The sequence below is a fragment of the Antrostomus carolinensis genome, unplaced genomic scaffold (genome assembly GCF_000700745.2).
Source record: "Antrostomus carolinensis isolate BGI_N321 unplaced genomic scaffold, ASM70074v2 scaffold3379, whole genome shotgun sequence".
Taxonomy (NCBI): domain Eukaryota; kingdom Metazoa; phylum Chordata; class Aves; order Caprimulgiformes; family Caprimulgidae; genus Antrostomus; species Antrostomus carolinensis.
In genome coordinates this window covers 67,380-93,927 of record NW_010337683.1, presented here as the reverse complement: position 1 = coordinate 93,927, position 26,548 = coordinate 67,380, and the positions used below count along the sequence as shown (strand labels likewise).

The 26,548-nt window shown below is 37.5% G+C and overlaps 1 protein-coding gene across 1 annotated transcript; it reads left to right on the top strand.

The window, feature by feature from the left end:
- The first annotated feature begins 1,302 nt into the window (after positions 1-1,302).
- Positions 1,303-23,634, top strand: LOC104530600 (transcription factor Sp3). Its single transcript, XM_010175246.2, is given in 5 exon segments — positions 1,303-1,357; positions 1,360-2,736; positions 14,964-15,156; positions 19,431-19,627; positions 21,867-23,634. Coding segments are annotated over 5 exon segments (2,139 nt in total). The 3' UTR covers positions 22,184-23,634.
- The last annotated feature ends 2,914 nt before the right edge of the window (positions 23,635-26,548 follow it).

Here is a 26,548-nt window from a genome sequence, read left to right as displayed (position 1 = left end):
CCTGGATACATGCCACGGGATTCATTCAGGCTGGCTAAGTCTCAATTGCCATGTTAGGGAAGAATAAGCTATGTGCTGTATTTTGCATATCCAGATTTTATTCTAAAGGAAGTCAGAGTGCAGCATCAGAAGAAAGCTGCAATATGATCTGGTAACTTCCTACCAGGAGCGATCATCGGATCAGTGCAGAAGGGTGAACTAGAGCTTTTCTTTCTATGTCCTGTGGACTCTGCCAAAGAGTTGTTTCGCGGAGCTGAATGAGTTGTAAGACAAGTTACTTGTTAAATATTAAGTTATTCCATTGGTTTACTGTAGTGCCATAAAACAGATAAGGAGAAACTTAACCATCAATATTAAAAAAAAAAAAGTTATTTACAATGCCAAGTTGGTTGACTGCACAAATCTGTGCTAAGCATCGCGGGATGTTAAATCTAATTCTTAATACTCTGTTCTGAAAAAGCTTGCTTTGGTAAAGAAAGGTAAGTGCAATTTACCTTTTCTTTACTGAATAAGAAACTAAAGCATATTGCATCAGTCCTTAGGTTCTTAAATCTTTAACCGTATGAGGATCTGTTCTGAAACATCGACCTTTTCTATTGTTCCGACTCAATGAAGATAGATTTATTTTTGAATTTCCCCCCCTGCCCAGTGGATATGTATGACTAATCCCACTGTGATTTCAGTGTAAAAGTCCTTCGTTTAGATGCCTTCTTCCCTAGTCAAACAGTAACTCATACAAGCTTATAAATACTAGGACTTTGTATTATGCATAACTTAAACTGAGGCTATCCAGTCTTTCCAACTGTGTAAGTCACCTCTTAACACTCTCCATGCTGCTAAGAGTCACAATATGTGCATCTGTGCCACATATAACACAGAGGCAAAAGGCAGTGGAGCTCCAGGAGATACAGGCGACCTTGGCTTCACAGCAGTTCCTCCGCTTCTGTGCAGTAGGTGCTGGGCTAGGTAAAGAGCGTGCTGAGTCCCAGGGTGACCTGGTGATGACAGCTCCAGCAGCCCCTGCCAGCTCCCTTCTTCCCACAGCCAGGGATTTGGATTACCCAGCAGCCCCCACACCAGAATAACCCTGCTGCTGGTCACCTGACGTAGCCGTGGCGCAGGAGCTGCATTTGACCTGCTCGCGAGCCACATGCAGCTCACGAACCACAGGTTGGTTACCCTGACTTAGGCATTAGCTCACTTACAAAATCTGTATTTCGTAGTTCTAATCCAGTTGCTGCTGTTCATATGGGCTGCACTGCATGTTCTCCAGTAGTGTATCAATCTCTAGCGTTGTACTGCATGACTGTTCTAGCATATAGTCTGTATGTCTCTTGTTTTAATTTTGTCTTTTCTTTTTTCTCTTTATTCAGACAGGAGATTTGGCTTCTGTGCAATTAACAGGAACTCCAAATAGATGGGAGGTCTTGTCTGCAGCTCCTACCACTATAAAGGATGAAGCTGGTAATATAGTACAGATTCCAGGTGCTGCCACAGTTACTTCAAGTGGGCAGTATGTCCTTCCTATTCAGAGTTTGCAAAATCAACAAATCTTTTCTGTTGCACCAGGATCAGATTCGTCGAATGGTACAGTGTCTAACGTACAATACCAAGTAATACCCCAGATCCAGACAGCGGATGGTCAACAGGTTCAACTTGGCTTTGCAGCCTCTTCTGATAATAGCAGTATAAATCAAGAAACTGGTCAAATTCAGATCATTCCTGGCTCTAATCAAACCATCATTGCCTCTGGAACACCTTCAGCTAATATTCAGAATATCTTATCACAGTCTGGTCAAGTCCAGGTTCAGGGAGTTGCAATTGGTGGTTCGTCTTTTCCTGGCCAAGCACAGGTAGTTGCTAATGTCCCTCTTGGACTGCCAGGAAATATTACTTTTGTACCCATCAATAGTGTTGATCTAGATTCTCTGGGACTTGGCAGTGGTTCTCAAACCATGACAGCAGGCATTAATGCGGATGGGCACTTAATAAATACTGGACAGGCCATGGATAGTTCAGATACTTCTGAAAGGACTGGTGAGCAAGTTTCTCCTGAAATTACCGAAACCGCCGCTGATAATGACTTGTTTGTGCCAACATCATCTTCATCACAATTGCCCGTTACCATAGACAGTTCAAGTATATTAGAACAAAATGCAAACAACTTGACTACAACTAGTGGTCAAGTTCACAGTTCTGATCTTCAGGGAAATTACATCCAGACATCAGTCTCTGATGACACGCAGGCTCAGAATATTCAGGTCTCCACAGCACAGCCAATTGTACAACACATACAGCTTCAAGAGTCTCAGCAGCCAACCAGTCAAGCCCAGATTGTACAAGGTATTGCGCAACAGACAATCCATGGTGTGCAAGCAAGTCAAAGTATATCTCAACAGGCTCTTCAAAATCTTCAACTGCAGCTGAATCCTGGAACTTTTTTAATTCAGGCACAAACAGTGACCCCTTCTGGGCAGATAACCTGGCAGACATTTCAAGTGCAAGGAGTTCAGAACTTGCAGAACTTGCAAATTCAGAATGCACCTGGTCAACAAATAACTCTAACCCCTGTGCAGACTCTCACTCTTGGTCAAGTTGCAGCAGGTGGGGCATTGACGTCAACTCCAGTTAGTCTAAGCACTGCTCAATTGCCAAATCTACAGACAGTTACAGTAAACTCTATAGATTCTGCTGGTATTCAGCTGCATCAAGGAGAAAATGCTGGCAGTCCTGCAGGTATTTATTTTACTCTTTTTGCAGAATTTTTTTTATTATTATTGCATGTGGATGGTTTGAATGTTGGTGATTGTAACATTATTGTCTTGCTGTGGAAGCCTACAAAATACAGTGGGTTAAACATAGCGATGATAGATTTTATTTGAAAGTACCATTCCATTAGAAACCACTGTAATGGTAGAATATAGTCCCACCTCACTTCTTCTAGTATAAGCTCTTGTAACTCCTAACTGGTCATACTAGTTAACAGCACTTCCAATACAATGTTTATTGGTGCTTATGAATCTTAATCATGCAGAAGGTCTGCATACTAAATCGTGGAGGGGGAAATCGACTATGAGTTTTCTAAGACAGCAGTGTCTTTAGCATACCCTACACTTCCCAATCCTGAGTAGATGAAGTTTTCATGGAAAATCCAAATATTTCTGTTGATACCATTTTTTTTTTTCCCTGAAAATTTTCAGATCCCCTGAGGTGCTGTTATTGATCTGCTATTTTGTTAAATTTGTTTCCTACTGATGTCATATCAGTGTAACTACAGTGTACAGAACTGGTGTAAGCAGAAGTGAAACAAGCATGTAAATATCAAAATGGAGGTGGTGCTTAAGAACCTATGTGAATTTCCAGTACTACTTATTTGCATTATGTTTCAGAATGTACAATGGTTAATGATAAATTTCACACTGTTTTATCTCTGTGAGCAGAAAAGAAAGGCAGTTTTCTTAAAATAGATATTTCTTAACGTGAGAAAAAAGTAAACATGGCTGTTTATTTTTAGTAAATTTGATATGATGCATGCCAAATTTCAGAGCATAGCTCCCTAAAAGAAAGAATATGAGGTGATTGAGGGTCAAGACATTTTGCTGTACCAGAAGCCATTTAATCTCATCACTGCAAGGTTCTACCTAGGCTAGTTATGAGGGGCAGAGTGAGCAGGAGAAGTAATTTGTGAGGGAGCTATTGAACAAAGTATTTTGGGAATTGCTGTTTTGCTATAGTCATGTGATCCAAAGCTCTGGTTCATTAAGATACTGAAGCATAAATACTCAAGTAAAACATAGGTGTTTTGTATTGTAAGCCTATTTAAGCATTTGAGAAGAATACAATGTTAAGTGAAAAAATGCCTAGAGGAGGTGCTGAATTTGACTTGTTTCAAAAGCCTACTGAGTATAATACTAACATAGTTACTGATATTGGTATATTCTGTGTAAGGAAACTTGCTTACCCTTTGGGATCTAAAATTTGAATTTAAAATAATCAGCTGGGATGTTTTTCTAGTTTTGTTTTGGAAATTAATTCTATATTATGGACTTATCAGGGTGAAGTTACCCAGACCTAGATAAGCCTGCTCTTGTAGGCAACATTGGCTTATAGTCAATAGCACCAAAGAGATGAATGTGCTGCTTACAGCATTTGCTGGGTAATCTTAATTCTTAAATTTTCAATTTCCAGTGACCACAGAAAGTCTTGGTTTGTTTCCACCACACCTTGTTACCTATGAGGACAGCGGGTGTAGACATCAGTAACAACAAGCATGTATTGTGCATGATGATATACCTAAACTCAAATGTCAGAATCTAACTGTTGGAAAAAGGGCCCTGTGGCTATAATATGAAATACAAGGAGGATGAGAACTTCTTTATTTCTAAGATTTATATTTGGTATGGGATCATGTAGCTAATGTTATTGCTTGTGGAGTAACATAGCAGAAAATTGAGAGGAAAGGTAGAAAGGAAGAGGAGAGAGGAACCAAAAGACACATGAAAAAGAAGTTGAGGGTGCTGTGTGTATTATTTTGTCTGTTGGTGGTCCTTGAGGGTGTTTTAATGGTGGTTCATAATAAAACTCAAGGGAATTCCACCAAGTGATCCTTAACTGTATTTTCCTGTGAGGAATTTCACATGGGAAGGGAAGAGTGTAAGTGGGATATATGAAATGTGATTGAATAGGCAGAAGCAGTAGATTAATAGCAGAAACTATTGCCTGAAGTGAATAGCTATAAACACCTTGTTATATGAAAGATAGCGTGGAGATTTATAGTGACAATTTTCCTACTTGTCTAGGAATAGTAAATGGACTGGAAGGTATTAAAACTGCCGTCCCCTAAATTTGGGGAGAATTTAATTGGTCCCTCCTTTTCTCTGAAGTGAAATCAATGTGAAACTGCTTCTAACAGAATCAGACTGAATTATCTTGATTGACCTTCAGTGTCTTTTCCATACGCATCTGGTATTTTGTCTATATCAGAGTTGTCTGAGATAATATTTTTCAGTGATGTTCCTCCCCTCCCCTGCTTATTTATAACCCCTTACAATACAGTATGGCACTCTTTCTTCAGGTTGAAGAATAGATGTGCAATTAGAAGGAGATTGTGAAATCGTTAACAAAATTTTTTGCAGTCAAAAATATATTGCTCTTCTGATCTGCAAATGAGTAAAACCAATGTAGTTTTAAACTGAAAGAGGGGAAGGTATGTGGAAGGGACAGCAGAATGAGAGAAGTTGAAGCTAAAGGGTGAGAGGCTACTTGATTCCTCTTTTCTGCAAACTACCAACAAGCTTTGAGGCAAAATAAGAAAGGTTACCCTGTATTTTCTCCCCCAGAGCCTGCATAATGCACTTACTTGCATCACAAATAGTCGGGCTATATTTTCTGTTTTCATTTAGCAAAACTTTTCTACCTGAGGCAAAAATAAAAGTAAAATATTCCTAGTCTTGGGTCAGAGGTGGTTGATAATTATCTGAAGATCAAATAACACAGATTGCTCTGTTAGTGGTGTAGCTGTGAAAACTGTAGGTTAGGTTTTAGATTTTGGTAGCTACAGCCCATTATGTGAGAAGTGTTCTTCAAACCTCGCTTCCCAGGTAAGCAGCAGAGGACATCTTTACTGTTTTCATGAGTCTGTGAGAGGAAAAAATGTCTTTACCTGGGTCCTACATTTTGTTTTCATAATGGAAAGTCATCATAACCCTAATACAAAACTAATAGCTTTGTCCAGTAAACGTACAGTTTTCTTTGAAAAATGTCCAGTAATTTGGCTTCTATCAAAATGTCTGCTTTACCAAGCAGATATACACAGAGACTTCCATTGCACTGAATTTGTTCTGAGCTTGTTTTATCTTGGAATGTTTATTAGAGCTTACATTCCTCCTTGTTGTGCTTAGTGTTGTCTTGCGGTGGCGAAGGCAAGGGTGTTTATTGGTTAGTCATAGCTGAAACTTCCTTCAGCATGACTTTTCAAAACAAAAAGCTGTATCAAATAGTATGTACATGTTAAACACTGGCAGAGAGATATCTTTCTCACCTGTGTTCTGGCTTTGGTCTTCTGGTCTTAAGAGGAACTTAAACCTGAGAAAGTTCTCTAGCACTCTACTCCTTTTGTTGGCAGTTTGTAATAAAATACTGCATTGTGTGTAACAAAAAGAGCCATTACATGCACAGCTCTACATTTCTCTTTAGAAATTTACCTATTCAGGAAAGGTATTTATTTCTATTAACATGTTTATAGACTTCTTATTCAAATATTTCATATAAAGTAACATTCCTTTTGGAAAAATACAGGGTACTGAAATATACGAACTTGTTTTTCATGTTTGTGATCCTATAAGTTTTGTCAATTTGAGAGAATTTTTAAGTTACTGGATTTTTTTTGTCCCCTAAAGCTATTGTCCAGACAAAGGAAACTTAACGGTATTAATCAAAATCTAATTGTAATAGTGTCTCAGCTAATTTATTTGTGTACTGAGTCATGGTTTTGGATTGGTTATTTCCTGAAAACAGGCAATTTTGCCGGGTCTTATCTAGGTTGCTTAACTTTTTATAAGATGCTAGATATATATTTTTTTTAATACTTCTTTTGACTATTCCAGTAGCATCTCAAGAAACTAGGAAGTGAACTGAAAGAAAGTAGCATTGGCATGAGAAGGGACTTTGCTCAGACACACTCAGCTGGAAGATTCATTTATTTAAAAATAAAAAACCCTACAGTTTTCCAGGTTGGTCTGCAGTTGGAATAAAGGCAAAGGGATTCCTTTCAAGGGTTGACTCAAAGTGCTACTGCAAAACTGAGGTCTTCGTTTCTACATCTTTCTCCTAGCTCCTCCTCTGCAGGAGTATACACAGCTACTTACGGACTCATCTGGCTGCTGCCACCGAAGCTTACAGTCATGCCTGTTGATTAACTTATACCAGCTGATAGACAGTGGGAGTGGTTGGCTATTTGTGGTGGGGACTTCATTCCATTCCTGCCAGAACCTGAAGTCTTTATCACGCTGAAGTAATTCAGGTGTTCTTAATTTGGCCAAAAATTTGGCAAACAATTTTCAAGGTAAACAGTTGCTCAAGTGATGACTTATCTTTCATCTGCCAGTATCTTGTGAGGCTTTGGCCTAACATCTGTTAGGTCAAACAGTCTAAACCTCCAAACAAACAAAATTAAAAATGGAATATTTAGAGTTTCATTTGCAGGGGTGGTTGTTTCAATGTTTTAATTCTTCTGGTGAAGTAGTGTAGACTGCTACTTAAAGTGTAACTTTCTTCTGGCATCTAGAACCTTATAAAAAGTTTTGCCTGCTTTTCAATATTACACAACTTGTTTTTTTCTCTTTCTTTTTAAGTTCCAGTTTTTCACCTTATTAATTTTACTTAGTTACGCAGTTTTTCCATCTAAGACTTTCTCTATACCAAACTTTTGAGAGAAGGGCATGGTGTTATGAAACTGAATCTGATTATTAAAAAAAGTCTTAAGAAACGCATGAAGTAAATTGAAGGAATGATGTTAAGTTAAATATTTTCATCTGACAACATCTATTTTGGGCTATCCTATTTACATTTGAGGCATTTAGTTTGCATGTTAGAGAATCAAAATAGTTGAAAACAATTCCTCCATTGTTTATTCTTGATATGAAAAATTAAATTGGGAACTCTGACAAATTTAAGTTAGTGCAGGAATTGGAGCTATTTATGTACCAATCTTGTGTAAATAGTTTGCTTTCAACATGCTTAAATTACATTCCTTATTTTCTTATTGTTTTCAAAGGAAATTAATAAATTGTGGAAGAATTAGACAATCATGCTTGTATGGATTTCACAATCTTGCTTATAACAGCATATAGTAAATTATCTCACTTGAAGTGTGAGGAAGTTTGCCTAACTTTAGTTAGTCTGATTATTATTATTTTTTTAACACAGTACCTACTGCAGTGGAATAGATTTACATTTTTACTTCAGATTCTTGAAAAGATTGAGTTGTCGCATCCTTCCTCTGTGTCTGTACTTCATGTGCTTTTCTGCTCTATGTTCCAAAACAGCTCAGAGTCTAATTAATTTTCTTGCAGCCCGTGATGGTGAGGTGAAATTTTGTTGTATGTATGTTACTCTTAAGTGAATATTTTGTCATATTTGCTGAGTGTCTGGTGATGCAACTTAGTTTCTCAAGGTTAAGGAGGTTAACCTGAGTTATCTTAGGCTCAGATATCCTCAGGATGTTCACAAAAGAGTATCTTACCTAGTTTCAGGTACTGATTCCTTTTTCATTTTTCAAATATCCTTTTTACAAGATCCTCCTGAAGCAGAAGGAAAACTCTTACACCTATGGGGATGTATGGCAAGTATCCATGAAGTGAAAGAGGCACGGGGATTTTATTTCCATTACTGCTTCAACTTAAAAAGAAGGCTGGAAACTCATCTTCTGTCTATTTGCAGTCTCAGCACTTTAGGTCCATTGTTTCAGGTTCTGTGCAGTTTTCTTGCCTTTGAACCTGCTGGCAGGATCACATACTTTGGTTCTGATCTCTCAAGCTGACTTGTCAGTGCATCTGGCTCCTAAAAAGCACCTGAAGTTTCTACCAAGGACAACAGCCAGGAATTCTCACCAGGATCTTAGTTGTGATTGCCTCCTTGAAGGTCAGGCCAGGTTGTAGATGGATGGTCTTTCACTGCTTGTAGAAGACACGTTTTTTCAGAAGAGAATAATTTTTGGGGACAAAAGGAGGAAAAATACATGCTGTCAGTGACGTCCTCATTATTTATCATACAGAAATTATAGTTATAAGTCTGCGTTTAGACTTCATGCCAGTTTTTAATCCAAGTATTCCACGTATGTTTTGTATTTCTTTTTTCTTAAACAAAATGTTTTATTGTATCCTAATAAGTGCTGTTCAGAACTCTCAAGTATATTATATCATCAATAGTGTCATCATTAATTTTTTTTTAATGACTTTTGAATCTATTTGTTCCCATAATCCCATTTTGAGTGGCATTAATTTTTTCTCTTCTTCGAGTCTTTGTTTACCCTTTTTCAGTATTATCACAGTGCTAGCTTTTTTCTAACCCACTAGAGCATTCATATGGTCTAAGGCTTGCAGCATTAAAACTGCAGAGAGCTCTTCAGCCTTCTCTTAAAATTATTGAATTAAAATTATCCTAATCTGTTGATTTATTAAGTGTTTATTTCAGTAGCTGTTTTTACATCTTCCTGACTTACTGTCAGTGGGAAGCTTTTCATTCTCATGTAGTAATAGGACTGTTACTTGGTTTTACATAAATAGAGAACAGAAATACTTACTGAACAGTTCTGCCTTCCTGAATCACTGCTGACAGTTCTGTTGCTTGACCCTAGCAGCAGTCTGATATTCTTTTATATAGGAATACTTCACCTCGCTGGTCACAGAATTCTCTGTGTCCTCCTGCTTCCATTACCTGTTTCTGCAGTTCCTGGCTTCTTCCGTATTGGGCATGATCAACTAACTCTTCTCCCCCCTTTCTAGTTATACCCTCTTATATTTTAAACTATGAGAAAAAAGGAAAAAATAAGGGCATGCTGTAGCAGGCATTACTGTCCATAAGAATTAAAAATCTTGAGAATCTGTGGACAACACATCTCAAAGAACTGCAGTTATTGTAGGGTAAGTAACTGTTCTTTGATGCATAATAAGTGTTGTGGTAGCACTGACTTAAGTGCTTTAATTATTCAAATTTTTAAATAGTCAGCTTAGAATAATGCATAGAATCACTTGTAAATACAGTATGGGGCATTTCTTGCAAGAAAAGAAATACCTATTTTTAATCATATTATTGGTACTGCTTAAATATTCAGCACTGTGAGGGTCCTGCTCTCAGACTTGTACACAACAGTTGTTTTCCTCAGAAACCTAAAATGTGGTCTAGAGCTACTGAAAGTAGATGATAGTCTTCTCTCTGAGTTGATGTTCACAGGTATTTCAAGGTGACATTCTGTAGTGTATCTTCTGTGGCCTTTTAATTTATTAAGTAATAAACATGCCTAAATTCGCGCTTAAGTTTTGGGGGGCAAATCAGAGTAGAAATTATTAACTTTGTTGAGTTTCCCGACTGAAAGACTTGCACGGCCAACCAAATAGTAGGAAGAGTTTGATTTGGATAGTTTAGTTTAGGAAGTTTAGTTTAGATGGGAATGAACAAGAACAGCGTCTAAGGTATTTGAACATCTTTATTAAAGCTTCCTTATATCCGGAGATTAAGGCAAGATGAGTCAAGATACTGAGGGAATGTGGGTTCCACTGTAGAGAAAACTGAAAACCCAATTAACAAGAGAAGATGGAAAGGAGATGGGAATTCACATCTGTTTTCTTGGGAGGATTGGGAAGGGAAGCATCTATTTGGAAAAATAAATGAATAGGCATGACTGATTACAAGATGTTGAAACTGCAGACAGTCAATTTGTGTTGCTGTGAGGAAATAGGTGTGAAGGTATGTGTGGTGCTGCTGCAAATCTGTTTTCAGCTGAAAGACCATGTTTCTGCTTTCCAGGTCAGGAACTTGTAAAACTTAGCTGATTAAAAAGGCAGAGTGGCTTTCAGCATCTAGGAAAAGCGGCTAAACTAGAAGCCCGCAGTTTGGAGACAGTTACAGGTAATGCTGAGAGTGCCTTTGTGTGACATTCTGAAAATAAAATGGTGGCGTAGTCCTCAAATGAAGTGTTACTGCACTGCATCGTCCTCCCTTCTCAGTTTATCACTGTTTCTGTGGCTGTTGGGTGAACTAACAACTTTTCCCATAGATAAAGAAAATAGCATTTTTTTTGAAGTCCTAGTTGAAACAGACCAAGATAGTCCATGAAACTCAACTGATGCATTCATCTGATACATGGTGAAGTAGGTCAATAACCTATCTATCAGTGGGCAGCAGTAATTCTCTCACACTGTAGTTGAAATGTAGTCAATAATAGTTTAAGCTGCATTTACATCTGCATAGTTTCATCCTGTCAGTTCAGTTACTCTTCTCTGAAGCACTTTAAACGAGTCTCTTGGTTATTGTTTTTATTTGACAAATACACTTAAACTTGCTCCATATTGTAGCCAGCTCTGGGCTTTCTGTGACTGTGAAATACTACCTTTGGAACAAAATTGTACACCAAGATCCCAATTTCCATCCTTTGGAAAAGGATGGAAAACCTAAGCAAACCTAAAAGCAAAACCTAAAAGAAATCTAGCTCACTAGACACCAAGAACAACTTGAACAGAATATATGGTTTTCAGAATCTGCAGGCAGTTTGAAACTATCTTTGTCTGAATTTCATACTTACCTAATACTAGGTTTTGAACTTAGTTAAGCTTAAAGTGAGGGCATATAGAATTTGAAAGCATGGAAATAAGATGTGAAGAAAATGTAACCTTAATTTAGCCTGTGTTTAATTGGTAAAAAACAAAAGTTGCCTTAAATTTACCAGTGATTGCATCAGCTTGTTGTGACTTTAGGGATTATGTAAAATTTTTTTTATGCTCAAATTTTTCCACACCATGTGTAAAACCTGGTGTTCCATCAGTTGAGACTAAGTTAGAATGGAGAATGTCCAGAGGAATACCAAGGGAGGAATGCAGAGTTGTTGGTATCTATATGAATTTGCATAATCTCCGGTTGCATCGCATTGGAGAAGGGTATTATCTTTTGCTTCTCCCCATGGTTTGTCCCTTCTACTCTTTCATTTTCTTACTGTTGCCTAAATTACAGTGCCCCCCCCCAAATATAGTGACGGAATTTTCCCTCATCTCTTGCAATAATGTAAAACCTACTTAGAGGGCAACAACCTCACTGGCTCTGAGGCCCTCCTTGTTAAGGCGATCAGATTCACCAGGGGGTTTGCAGCAATCCACTCTTCACTATACTACATCCTGGAGAGGCTAGATAAACACTTTGTCTTTTGATATTTCTTTTGTTTTTATCTAAAGTACAATCTACATACTTAAGTATTAAAAAGTCCTGCCTGTAAATTGCCAGTTTACATTGTACTTTTCTGTGTGCCTGGAGTAGAAGATGGTCCTTCAGAAGAATACTTCAAGCAATAGCTACGCTTCCTGTCTTACCGTTATAAAACTATTTATGAGCCTCTGTGCTGCTGCAGTAGTGGTGGCGATCGCAGGGACTGGGAATAGAGAGATATCGATGAGGGAAAAAAAAAAATTGGAAGGAACTCATGATGGTTTGTGAAGTTTTGCGAAGTGCAAACGTTGCATGAGTTGAAGGCAGAAAGTCCTGGATGCTGATGTGCAGTAATAGACATTCTGGACCTATTATTAGAGTATGACTTTGGGGTGCAAATATAACAGGAGAAATCATGTTATATGGAATGTTTGACTTTAGTAGTGGAGCTGGGTCTTGGGAGTACAGATCTATACCCTAATTTGATCCATTCATCTTTCTAGGACATGTTGGTATCTCTTTTGAAGTATGCACATGCAGTGCTAACTGGGTTCAGCTACTGACTTTACAAGCTCGCTATATGCCAGTGTCTAATGTTAATAAGATCATAATGAAATTATCTTCTCAATACAATGTTTTATTTTATTAACATTACTTTAATTCTTATTTTAAATAAAAACTGAATTTATACAATATATGTTTTGTGGAGCATTTGAGTGGTAAAAGAATTTTGAATGCTTAACATACTCAGTCCTAAAGAACTGCTTGGAGGCTTGAATTGGCCTGTGCTGGCAGCCTTGCCATTTTGTTGTATTTAAATTCCTATTATGTGTCCAGGCTTTTGCCATTTTCTAAAGTTTCTGTAAGTTAATGTATTAGTAGACTTAATAGTATCTGGTGTGAAAGATCAATTCTATAAACTCTTTGTATGTTGTATAGTGTTTTAAGCTTTGCTTATGTAAAATGAATTTTATATATAACATGTATATACAAATGATTATGTATAATAAAATTATTTCATAGGTGAATCTCATAAAATGACTTAACTTGGTAGGAAAGATAGATTGGTGGCTATTGCAGAGGACCAGAAGTCACCACAGAGGTTTTCTAGGTCTTCACATGAAAGATACTTGTTATGTTGCTGTCTGAAATTGTGAACTTCCCATGGTAACAGTGAAGCTTAGTGTGCAGGTGACTTTGGGCAGTGCGAAAGCTTACCACAGAGTTCTGCTGGATGTTACCACACGCATAGAGTGTCAGCGAAAGAGAGTGTGCTAGCTCCTGGATTCCCACAGCTCAGAGCCTGTCATATTCATGCAAACTTAATTTCTAGCATTGACTGTTGCAGCCGAACCAGATAAATATTCTAGACTTCCCTGTTGCTGACCTGGAATTCTCTTCCCAGTGCAGTGGTTTCCTAGGGAATTATTTTAACTTTAGTGATGTACTTTACAGCACAGTCCCACAAATGGTTATACATGTGCTACTAAAAGGAAGACAAACTGTGGTGTTGGGAAAGACTGGACTGAGACTTTATTAGCACCAAGCAAATTTTTGTGTGTAGCTACGTCCTTTGTCTCTAAACAGATGAATGCTGGAGATTATTCAGAAGGTAAACGAGATACCTATTACTTTTTACATGTTTTATCATTTATGCCTTTCCTGATCTTTACTGGAATGGGATGGTGCTTATGATCTGACCCAACACAGTTGTTCTTATGTCTTATCATGCAATCTGTGTAGCTTTGTCTCATTATACAGATGATGGCTGATGCACTGAGTCCCAGAAATAATTTAGAATGGCCACAGTGCTCACTTAAGGTTTCATTGTTTGAGTGGGGTTTGAGTGAAGGATAAAAACCTGCATGATAACTGAGTTTGTTCTGCAGAAAAAGCAGTCTCTTAAATACATCCAGAAAGACATACAGCTTTAATTTGAAGCTTCCCCCCAAAAAAAGATGGTTTGCTTATTAGTTTGTGTAAGTGGCTAATTATTTTCACTGAAAAAAATACAAAATACAAAAAAATACAAAAAAATACAAAGTAAACTACTCTGCTGAACTAAAGAAGGGGCTGGGGTTTGGCTTTCTAAAGTGAAACTGTCTTTTTTTGAAATCCAGACTTACAGACTTTCAGCTCATTGGGAAATCAGAATAGTGTCTGAGGGGAAAAGTGTTCCTATTAAAATGTAAATTTGTTACAATAGTTGTTGTTTTACAGTGTCCTATGATGCTGTAATTAGTTCTTAAATTAGATTGAAAGAATGCTCTGTAGGGACAAGGTACACATACTTGAAAATGTCCATTGTTATGAGGATAATTTAGAAGGCTTTTTTGCATCCAGCAAAAACCTATTTTGACTACTAGCTCATCAAAATGTTAAAGTGTCTTGTGTGTTGTTTATCTCTTTCTAATGTTGAATAATGTTCTTCCCTAAATGTTTTCTTCTCTATGTACAATGGGAAAGGCATAAATTTGAGGTGAGAAGGGGAAAGTGGAAAAAAGGCATGAATTTTTTGTTTTCTTCAGATATCTTGGTCTTTCTTAGGTCAAAACCTTTTATTTAATTGATTTCTTGTATTACTTTATATATCACTGTGCATACTGAAAACTTCTGAAGGTCATTGAGAAAGGCTGTTTCTACTACATGTCACACTAATTGAGAAATCCTGTGCAAACATAAATGGCTGCTCAGGATCATTTGAAACATACGTTTATGGGGTTTTTTTTTTCAACCTCTTGTTCCTCAGTTTTTCTCAAGTTTCAAGCAAGCAAAATCCTCCTGATGACAGCGTTCACTACCAAGAGCAGTTCACACTTAAACTTTAATACTTTGTTATAGCTTGTCTTCAACTCTGAAATGTATAGTAAGATAAACCTTTAAAATACATTACAGGTTACAAGGGCACAGAAGCAATGTCAGTATGCACTAAAGGATGTTGACTTTTGACTGACATAGTGCTCTCAACAGTAAAAAAGATTTTATCATTATGGTTTCCTTCTCTCTATTTAATGGGCTTCTTATGGATCTGTGTTTGTTCTTTTCCTCAGATATTAGGATTAAAGAAGAGGAGCCTGATCCAGAAGAGTGGCAGCTCAGTGGTGATTCTACACTGAATACCAATGATCTAACGCATCTGAGAGTACAGGTGGTAGATGAGGAAGGGGACCAACCACATCAAGAGGGAAAAAGGCTGCGACGAGTAGCTTGTACATGTCCCAACTGCAAAGAAGGTGGTGGAAGGTATGTAATGTTCAGTGTCATATAGTGCATGTAATGATGAAAACAAATAATCAGTGAGGGAAAAAGGAGCCTTAGTTAACAGCGGTTGTCTGCAGTGATGCAAAACTAGAGGCTTATGCAAAAAAGCTTATGCAATAAGGGACTGCAGCCTTTTTTTCTGAGTTTGTAGATGGACGAGCAGATTATTACATTTCTGAGTTACTCCATTGAGATTAGTTGGAAAAATCTGGAGTTAGATGCCACCTAGTACAAGTGAGGAGGATAGAACATTGCCCTAAATAATATGAAAATGAAATATTTTGGAATATGCACATCTGTGATTGGCTTCCTATCATATATCAAGAACTTGATTAAATCCTGTGTTCCCACATTTCCTCACTGATTGAGCATTTTTTTCCACAGTTTGATTGCTTTAGAGTGTTATGAAAATACAGTTATCCTGGTTTTCTTGTTCACTGATTTCCTAAGAAAAACAAGGTTTGTATAATAACTCTAAATACCAAATTTTGAATTGACTGATTGTTTTCAGTGAAAGTTAGTAGAGATTTGGCTAACAAAGAGGTACTAACTTCCAGTTCATATAAAACCTCTGTGCTGCATAAGAAGCTGTATTTCATTATTCTACATCTCATCGAAGTTTCTTCCGTTTTTTGTTATTGTAAGGATTTTATTGTATTCCAAAACACTTCCTTTTAAACATCTCAGTAATGGATATAAGAGAAGAAGTGGGGATAATAGGCTGCCTTTTACAAGTGAAAATATTTAGGTGTGTTTGTGCAGGGGCTTCTTTTCAGTACACTAAAATTTGTCCATTTCTATAATAGTTTCTTATCTAAAATGGAAGTCTTATTTATGTGAGAACTATAGTGTAAATTACTGAGTTCTCTTTAAAGAACTGTCAGTGTCCTATGGCTCTAAGAGTTCTAAGAGTACTGGCTGAATATGTCTATTGTCAAGTATCTTGCCTTTTTTTGCTGTCCAGTTTCTCAGTGGATGAAGGTGTCTTCTGCTGAAACCATTCCATTCTGCATGGTTACTGAGAAACATGGTTTCCAGTCTTTATAAAGCTAAAATGTACTATGAAAAAACTTAAATATTAATTGATTTGAAGACTCCAGTTGAGGAGTAGGCCTGAGTCACATCCTTTTGCTTAGTGATGATGGTTATTAGCCAGTGCAGCAAGAAAGGCCTCTTAGTGTGACATGTTAGGGCATAGTGCCAGGCTGTCACAGCTGCAGAACCTCCAGAGAGAATTTACTTCGTATCCAGTCAGTTTAGAGCACCCATGAAGCAAACATGCAAATACCTGTATGAAGCTGCATAGGATAAATGCACTTAATTACTCATTCACAGTAGTCTTGCAGATTTAATTCTGTGAATCCCTAACTTTCCCCTCACTTTGAACTTCAGAGTCCGCTAAGGAGTTCTGTTACAAATTAGGTGAGGTGCTTAGAATTATTTATACTACACCACCTAGGCACAGTAAGCTGACCATGAATTGAACATTGGTTTCCTTCAGTCTCGACTAAAAGTGTAATTAGGCAACTTGAAATTATTGATTTAGGAATCTTTAAATTAAATTAAATTCCTAAATTTTAAGGGAATTTTGATTTGATTTCATGTCATTTGTGTCACATTTATGTACTCTGTCATGCAAAGCTACAAAATATATTGTGGAGGGGAAGACTGTAGTATATTTGGAGAAGGTGTGAGGATGAAATACCAAATACAAAAAAGTATTCTATATACAGAAATATATTCTCAAGTGCAGAAATACATTTTGTTATAATAAGCACAGGCTCAGCACTTCTTAGGGTTACGTGGATTTGGATAGGCAATAAAAGACACAGGATAGTGGGATCCTGTGGAGAATTCTTTCAGTTACTGAGACTGTATAATGGAGAAGAGCCTTGGGCGTTCCTTTGCCTCGCACCACAATTGCTGGGTGCCTTGAGCCACCAAACACGACGACCTGCAGAAGAGCTGTTTAGAACTGAATCTTTAGATGGAGCTGAACTTAGAGCCTGAGAACTGTGGAACTAGTTGCAGTAAGGCAAAAGGAGGAATACAGAAAATGTCTTCCTTGGAGTCTGGGGAGCTGGGTGTTTTGGGCTGATAGATGAATGCCGCTGGAACTTACAGGTACAGTGAGTTTTGTGTGGTGGCCTAACCGTCTGCAGAGGCTGAGAAGCTAGAAAAGAAAGGGGGCAATCTAAAGACTTCTAACCACCTTTGAGATTTGTCTGAAGGTTCAAAACTTGTGAATATTGAGCTTTTGTGTAGGTGGCATAGTACAAAGTTAAATGCCCAACATTACAGTTAATTTTTCTTTTTAATCTTGGCTGGAGGGAGTTCCATGGAAGAGTGTGAACCTGACAGTTTTGATGTAGCAAAGGTTAGCAAAAATGGATGTTTCAGCTGAGGAATGAGATGTAAAAAAGGCAGTGTTTGTCCTGGTCCAAAGAAGTGGACTAAGTCCAAAGACTAATAGTGATGGAAGAGCTTGAGATGTCAGGTCAGATGTCAGAGAATTTTTTACATTCAATTTATAAACAAGCCGGATAAAACAGGCAGGTGAACTTTCTGTGAGGCTAAGAATTGAGAGGTGGCAATAAAACAAAAAATATTAGATAAGCAGAATCTCTTCTGTCACCATATCTGTAGGCTGATGTGAGTGTACTGTTATCACAGCAGGGTCAAAAGCATTCTGGACTCTCTACTTTTACTGCCATTGAATTTGTTCTGAAGTCAAAACTTACATTGTCGTAACAAATAATTGGTATGTAAAAGTGATAGTTTTTTCTTCTGAGACAAAATTACTAATGAAACACTACAAAGATCACTCTGTATTGAGACTTCTTAGAAACACTTTTTAGGGCTTGGATTTTTTCTCCTAACTTTTCTGGACTGTCTGGAATATTTTAGGTGCATATATGCTTAGGTTGGAATTCACTTTAGATGCTGTGAGTTTTTAGGGTGAGTTAATTTCTGTGCCTGTTCAGAAGTGCGTGCTCCAAGTGCTAGCTCCTTCAAGTGTTTATGCATTTTACCCTGAACCCTCATTCGATGTAAACCAGAATTTTTCTGAATGCAGGGTTGAGAATCTAGGTCTAATGGTTGCTTGGCAAATCCTTCAGCCACTGGACTGTTAAGCAGAAGTTGAGTACCCAGTTTAAGGAAAAAAATGGCCCTAGGGAGGGAGCTGAAAATTGTATAATCAGTCATGGAGGATGAAGTACCCAAGACTGTGATTTCAGAATCCACTTAAGCTGTTCTAAGTTAACGTTGCTGATGAATAAGGTGGCCTGATGCTTGGCTGCATTTTCCAATCTCCTCCCTTGTACCAGCATTTACCATTCATATAACTGCATTGTCAGCCAGATCTATTCCCTGGGGTGCCCTTTCAGCAGCAGCAAACACTTAAATTGGCTGAAATCAATCATGATGCCCAGCACTGGCCAGGCTGATCTCTTTCTCTGGATCTTCAGAGGCTCTTACCTCTCTCTGGTGATTTTATTAAAAAAAAAAAAAAAAAAAAAAAAGTTAAGCTTTGGTGTAGGTGCTTCCCCTGAATCAGTTACCTACCATTTCATTGAAGCAGTGTTTTAAAAAAGGCTTCGAACTCAGAAGTCTGGATCATACTATCCGTGAATTATGTGTTCATTTTGATGGATTTTTTTTTTTCCTGAAATATCAAGGAATTAATGTAAATGTCAGCAAGATCAGCTGTTTCATTGCCACTCCTTTTAGTGGAAATATTCAGATTAGTATGCTCATCCCCCAACCTCAGACTGCTTCTCAGGTTTCCCAAGATGCCAAAAGTCCCATCTGTTCTCTTCCCAGTTGCCAAAATCTCCAGTTTCCATTTTGGCAATTGCAGTCATTTGTGTTTTTCTTTGCCAAAACAGTATTTGGTACGGTAAAAACTGAAATTGGGAAAAATTTAAAATATGGGCACTTCAGCATCAAAGTAGTACAAATTGCTGTAATGACTATGTTTCCAACTTCATATACATATATGCTTGCTTAAGATTGCACTTCTATAATTTAAATTTTACATACTGTTGAATTTATATTTTGTTGCAGAATTGGGATAGCATTATAGAATTTAGTTCCAACTTCTTACGGAGTGTACTGGATTCAGATTGTATTTGAAACAAAAATGGGCCGCTGCTCAGGTTTGTGAGCAGATCTGTTGGCATCTGTAACCTCACTTGTACGTATGACTAGGAGGAATGCATTAGAATTAACAACTTCTCTGTTTTTTTTAACAGAGGCTCCAACTTGGGAAAAAAGAAGCAACACATTTGTCACATACCAGGGTGTGGCAAAGTATATGGGAAAACTTCACATTTGAGAGCTCATCTCCGCTGGCATTCTGGAGAGCGTCCGTTTGTTTGTACTTGGATGTTCTGCGGCAAAAGGTTCACTCGCAGTGATGAGCTTCAGCGACACCGAAGAACGCACACAGGTTTTCAGTCTTTGATTCTGGTGCATTTAGCTAAAGGAGTGTCATGGAGAGGGATTGGATAAATAACTTCTAAGAGGATAACAGATCTTTGTGTTGGGTTGATTTTAGTGTAGTGAGACTTTTCTAAAATCAGCAAATACTTAGAGCTATGTATACACTTTGCTTTCTTAAGTAGGTCTGAGGAGGAAAAACAGCTGCCTTTTTTGATTTAGAACTGATATTTAAGCATAATGTATATATTTAATATACATTAATCATAATACTTGGATTCAGGTTCAGCAATGCATTTCATTTGTTTGAACCAGATTAGAACTGTTGTTCCAGCTTAAAAGTTTAACAGTTTTCTCTCATTTTAAAAAAGAAAAATAAAAATAGAAGACTAGATGTCCAAGAGATGAGCTGTCATTCACAAAATCAAGGAAGAGCATGTGATGGTGCATCATTCTACATCTTCTAGTTTCATGGTTAGACCACCCATTAAGAACTTCATGTTCACATTTCTCCTTTTGTCTAATATGAAGAAAAAATAGTTTAGATCTTCCACCTTTTCAAGAAGCACTTTGTTTCAAAGTGATTGTCTGTATTACCTATTTTCATACAAACTGAACCCATAATTATGTCCTATAATGTTCAAGCTGCAGGGTGCTTACCTTTTAAAATTAGACTTATTTGAAAAACCTGGTTTTTCAATTATAGATAAATAATTTATATGCTTATCAGCATTTACATTGCTTAGAAAACTGTCTTTGCAATGTCTATAAAAAATATTTAATGTTTTGTTCCTAATGGTGGGCTTTTGTTAGACATGTTGGATGTTTGAACCCGAGCTGGGATGTTATGGTCTGTCTGGATGGACAGCCAGATAGGTTTGAAAAAAAGAGGCCAGTTGAAGGATGCAGCTCAGAGGGAATGGTTAATGGCTCCTAGTGTATCTGCATACCAGTAAAAAGTAGAGAATTGCAGGGATCTATCCTTCAGCCTGTTTGAACACCTTTACCAGTGACCTGGAGGAGGCAAGAGAGTGCACTCTTAGGTTTGTTGATGACACCAAGCTGGGGTGACTGGTTAAGGCCTTTGAGAGCAAGGCTGCTGTGCAGAAAGACTCAGGAGGAATGAATGGGCTGACAGGAACCCTATGAAATTCTGTGAGGATAAACGCAAAGTACTGCATCTGGGGTGGAATTAACCATTGCAGCAGCACAGGCACTGACTAGTTGGGAAGCAGCTCTACTGAAAAGTACCTGTGAGTCTTGACAGACAACAAGGCCATGAGCAAGAGCCAGCAGTAAAGATAGCCAGGGCTGTATCAACAGAAGCAGAGGCACTAGTTCCAGGGAAGAGATTATCCCCATCTTCTCAGCACTGGTTAGACTGCATCTACAATATTGCATCTAGATTTCAGCCCCCAGTAGAAGAAAGACATTGATCAACAGAATTGAGTTCACTAAAGGGCAACCAAGGTGATCAGGAAGCTGGAGCATTTGCCTTGAGAGGAGAGGCTGTAGGAACTGGGTTTATTCAGCTGCACAAAGACAAGAGTAAGGACAGGGGGGAGCTTAATAGCAACCTTCTAGTACCTGCAAGGTTACCATTAAGAAGCCAAAGACAGACTTTTCTTGGTGGTGCACTTGTGGGATGATGAGAGACAACAGACACAAGTTGAAACAAGAGAGGTTCAGATGAGATACAAATAAAAACTTTTTCATTGTGAGGACAGCCAGGCACTGGAACTGAATGCCCAGAGTTTCTGCAGTCTCCAACCTTAAAGGTTTTCAAGACCAAACTGGATAAATACCTGAGCAACCAGGTCTGACCTGCTTAGATAGAGATCAGACGAGAGACCTCCAGAGGTTCCTTCAAACCTGAATTACCCCATGATCTTGTCTGTCAGTCTCAAGTGTGATTCTGCAGGAGCTCATATGGCCTTCTCTGTCCATCATTCGGCAGCTTTTGTTCTCCTCTTAAAGTTATTTATTGGTAGTAATTGCAGTGAACCTTAGCAGCCTGAATTATTTAGCTTACCTGAAAGATCTGCTCAAACTCAGTGAGACACAGAAAAATAAATCAGTTCTAGAAATTTGACACACAAGTTTATCACGTTGTGTCGCTTTTTTCTTCAGGATAGATGATGTTAGAATTCTGACTCTTAAAGGCAGTAAGTTATCTCAGTTTTTTGTGTCCATGTGTTATTTTTAATATTCCTGAAAACACTTTTTTTTTTTCCTATCTTCTGTGACAGGTGAGAAGAAGTTTGTCTGTCCAGAATGTTCAAAACGCTTTATGAGAAGTGACCACCTTGCCAAACACATTAAAACACATCAGAATAAAAAAGGTATTCACTCTAGCAGTACAGTGCTGGCATCAGTAGAAGCAACACCTGATGATACTTTGATTACTGCAGGAGGAACAACACTTATCCTTGCAAATATTCAACAAGGTTCTGTTTCAGGAATAGGAACTGTTAATACATCTGGCACCAGCAATCAGGATATTCTTACCAACACTGAAATACCTTTACAGCTTGTCACAGTTTCGGGAAACGAGACAATGGAGTAAATATTACACAAGATACCTATTAATTGTGGTTATTTTTATACAGTAGTGAGAAGAATATTGTTCCTAAGTTCTTAGATATCTTTTTATTGATGTGCAAAAATTTTTGGATTGACAGTAACTTGGTTATACATGACACTGAAATGCCTTACTTTGTATGATATTCCATAGTATATTAAAATGGTAAAATTGCATGGGTTTTGTAGGTACTTTTGGAATCTAGAAGAGATGAAATTTTACCAAGTTATATTAAAAAAAAAAAAAAAAAGAATTTAACGATGGAAATGGTAGTCTAACCAAATGCATCAATCCTGTGTGGTTTAGTGTAAAAAAAATGAGAACATGTTGGTATTTATCTATTGTAAGATAAAAGAAGTTGATGGGTGAAAAGAAATCATGTTATGATAAAAGAAATTTTGTAATTTTCTTGATGACTGGAATTTTTATTATGCATAACTGACAAATCAAGTTTCCAAGCAAATGTTACATAGTGTAGGCTTTACTTAGCTCATCAACTTGTCATTTTGAAGCTAATTATTTTAATTAGGTTAACTATGTACAATATTTTAAGCATTACTCTTGTAAGATTTTGAAAACTACATTTTAACATGGAACTCTAGGGATAGTCACCTTTTAAATCCTATTGAAAAGCCATGTTTAAGATTTAATTTGCCAAAATGATGTCTTGTTAATATTCTTTCAATAACCAAGGTGGGCAATATAACCAATGTTTAAAAAGCTTAAAATGTTAAAAAAAAAAATGTATAGGTTGAGGCATTTGGGTGGTAAGGCAAATGTTATAGTGAAGTATATCCCTTCTTTTGAACATTGGAGGACCAAAAATAAGGTGTATTGCGTCTCAGCAGTGATTTTTTTTCAAATCTTTTTCCAAAAAGCATCTGTCTGCCAGGGCCTTAAAAGCCATCATGTAAATTACAAGTAAAATATAACATATGCAAATACAACAGAAAAATCACTTCCATATTGACAGTGCTCCCAAACATATGGATATAGTCATAGTGAACTAGGGGTTTTATGAGGTTTTTATTTGTTTGTTGTTTAGTTTTTGGTTAGTCAATCTGCATTTAAATATCAGCCATCTTTCCTTTTTTGCTTCTTCCCTTAAAAATTGTATGTATCCAGTACATTTAACTGATAAACATATATGTTTTTTATTATGCTGAATTTTCTTTTTATTTTTTAATTACTGTTTATATTTTCAATTATAGAAAAATGTACAAAATGAAGTTATATAGCCAGTCTGTAAGTGCTATACCATTTTCAAAAAAATGTACAACAATAATTACTGCAGTTCACCTATTTACAAACATTTGGAAATCTGTTCATTTGTTATTCTTAAAACCACCTCAAATTTAAAGGCTACCTTATTGTACGTTTAAAGTGTATTATAACAGTGTGGTAGTTAATAAAACACTATTTTTTTTTTCTTTTGACTTGAGTTTACTGTACTTCTTGTTAACTAACAAGGTGTAATTTCATAATACATCTTGATAGCCTGAGATGTTTTATTATTTTGTGCTGGATGGTGGGAAGTAGAAATGGTGTTTCCTTTCCTTATGGGCAAGGAGATGGTAATACACCACCTCCTTGCTCTCAAAGAACCCCTCATCTGTATGTGTATGGACATGCATATATATGCAACTGTATATTATGTTGGTGTAGTGGTAACTTTTTTGACCTTACGCTGTACAGGGCACAAAGGAAACATAGGGAACGTATCCTATAGAATATGAAAATAAAGTTGCATTTAAGGCCCCTGACACTTACGTGCCATAGTACAGACAGTCTTGATAGGGAACCGTAGCTAAAAGGGTTAATGGCCTTTTGCTTAGAAGCATAGGAAGAAGTAGTAAGTACAAGGGGAAAAAAGCTGTGAGCTTAGAAAAAAATGACTGGAAGAGTGGTTTTAGGTGGAGTAAGAAAGACCAGTGAGAACTCTGAGCTTAGAGAGAGTGATGTTTGCATATAATGCTATAATGAAAGTGAAAGTCTAAAGTATTTGAGTATCAAACGGCCAGAAGACAGACCAGGATAATTTAGGATAAAACAGGTAGAGTTCAGTCTAGAAAAGAGAGCACTGGAAAAAGTAACAAAGGGAACATTTTCTGCATTTGCAGTTTAATGGAAAAAAAATAATGCAAATCTTTTGAGATTCAGAGCAACAAGAATTGACAGGTGCAGAGAAAAGGCAGTTAATTTGCCATCAGCTTAATCTTCTATTTAATAAAATAAGAGAGTGAAATTGGTTGATAAGGCACAAAAGCTTGGGAGAGAAGACAGTTCTACTTAGACTTGCACCATTCCATGGATGTTGTCAATATTTTAACATAGTCTGAATCCACTTAGTTTAGACAGGTGAATGGGCTTGGTTTCTAAAAGCTGTTTTAGCTCACAGAGCACGTTAGTGTAAATTACTTCCATTTGTCATACTTAGGTTCTGTTTCTGATCTCTCCAGCCATTTGTAGCTATATTTGTGCATTATTTTAAGAGGGAGGGAAGAAGGTTACTTTCTTAATGAAACTGGTTTTCAATACAAAAGTTTTTTGGCATAACAATTTCACTGCTGCGCGCCTGTGGGTGAAGAGGTTTTGGTGCCAGGGGTTTTGATGCCTCCTTGCTGAAGATGAGATTGCTTTATTTCTCAGAACTTTAACGCTCAGTATATCAAGTGGTTACTTTAATTAATGTTCAGGTGGCACAATTTTTCAAGATGATATCTTGTTGCTAAGAAGCTTCGGAAGGTAGAAGTTTTGGAAGAAAGTAACTGGAACTGTGTAGGAAAAAGTCTGGTGGAAAGCCTGCAGTCTAAGGGCTGTCTACCTAATGGCTCACAGCCACAGTGTTTGTGTTATTGAAGAATGCTGCTGCATGTGTTCTGTGATAGTGATTTTTTTAAAGATCTCTGCTCACCTCCAGGGCAAAGGTTCAAGAGCCCAAGTATAAGGTCTTTGGTATAGCTAGGATTGTTGCTACCTTATGGCTTGCTTTCGTGGTCACTCTAGGAACTCATGATACTAAGACAAAATTGTGCACTCTATAGAAGGCTTTCTGAGTTTACCTGTGAATCAGTTCTTCGTGGGTTCCTGGATGGTGGTTGTTTGTGTGCTTCTTGCTTCTTATTGGTACAATCTGTAGCATTTTATATATTTATTTTCACGTCAGGCTTCCTCACTTGTATAGTTTATTGGTACAGTAGCCTTTAGATCCTTGGATGGTTTGTAGTTCTTGCAGTCTGATTTAATCATGAATTAAAATTACCTTAAAATTGGTTCTGCAAGAGAGCATAAGCTTGAAAGAAGCCCATGTTATCAATTTCAACAGTCAGGGTACTTTGTTTCAGTAAGTATAAGGCCTGTACATGCCTTACATTTGCTGTAATCTAAGTATTCTTGGGCTTATTTCTAAATGAACTGATGGTTTGAACCTTGCAGGTTACAACAACTATTGATTTGTGCAGAGAACAAGAGGTTTTAATCATTGCTACTTATGAGGCTAAGGGGCAATATGAGTAAGGAGAATGATATAATAACCGAAACTCTTGTGAGGAGCGGGATTTCTGAAGATTCACATTTCACTCTGGGAAGGGACTCCACAGAGCTCTTCTTTTGGCTTGTCTGAACAAGAAATAGCAGGCTTTGGTTTGAGGCATTTTGAAACGCTGGAATTGGTAAGCTAAGCCTTCACAATAGCTTCAGGAAAGCTCTGATATGTTCTCTAACAAGTTGTTCTGGGTGTCAGGGAATGAGGGAATGGAGCTAATAGTCACCTGGCAAGTGGTTCTTAGTTTCTTTGAAGTAAAGGACTAATGAGCAAGTGGCTGTCTTTCCTCTAGCTTTTTACCACCAGCATTGCCACCAGAAGTGTGGAGCATGTACTGTAGAACAGGGCAGAAGAAGCTAACATGGCTGACTCAGATCTCATCTGGCAGATGGTATTTTCTATAAAAAGACCACCTCCATTTGATGTTCCAGAGTTGCCATTCATTGCTACTTCAGTGTATTCTGGTACATCTTTCCTGTAATCCATGTCTGTAGGACGTCTTCTAGAATCTTAGTCAAATGTGTAGGTGCTTTATGCACTCTCAAGTATTGCTCCAAATGGGATCAGTAATTTATCACAGGAACCTGTGACCACACCTCTTCCTAGCTGTGAAACAGTGGTCTGTGGGAGCCTTTCACCTCTCTTGTCTGCATACATCAGTCCTTCCTAATTCCTGAGATGTCCAAGGAGCCACAGATGGGGGAAAAAAAAAAAAAAAGGTAAGAGTAAATAAGAGTAAAAAGCTCTTGAGTGTGATTTTGGGGTTTTCCAGCAGTCCAAAGATTCAGGTTTTGCCTTTGCTTAGA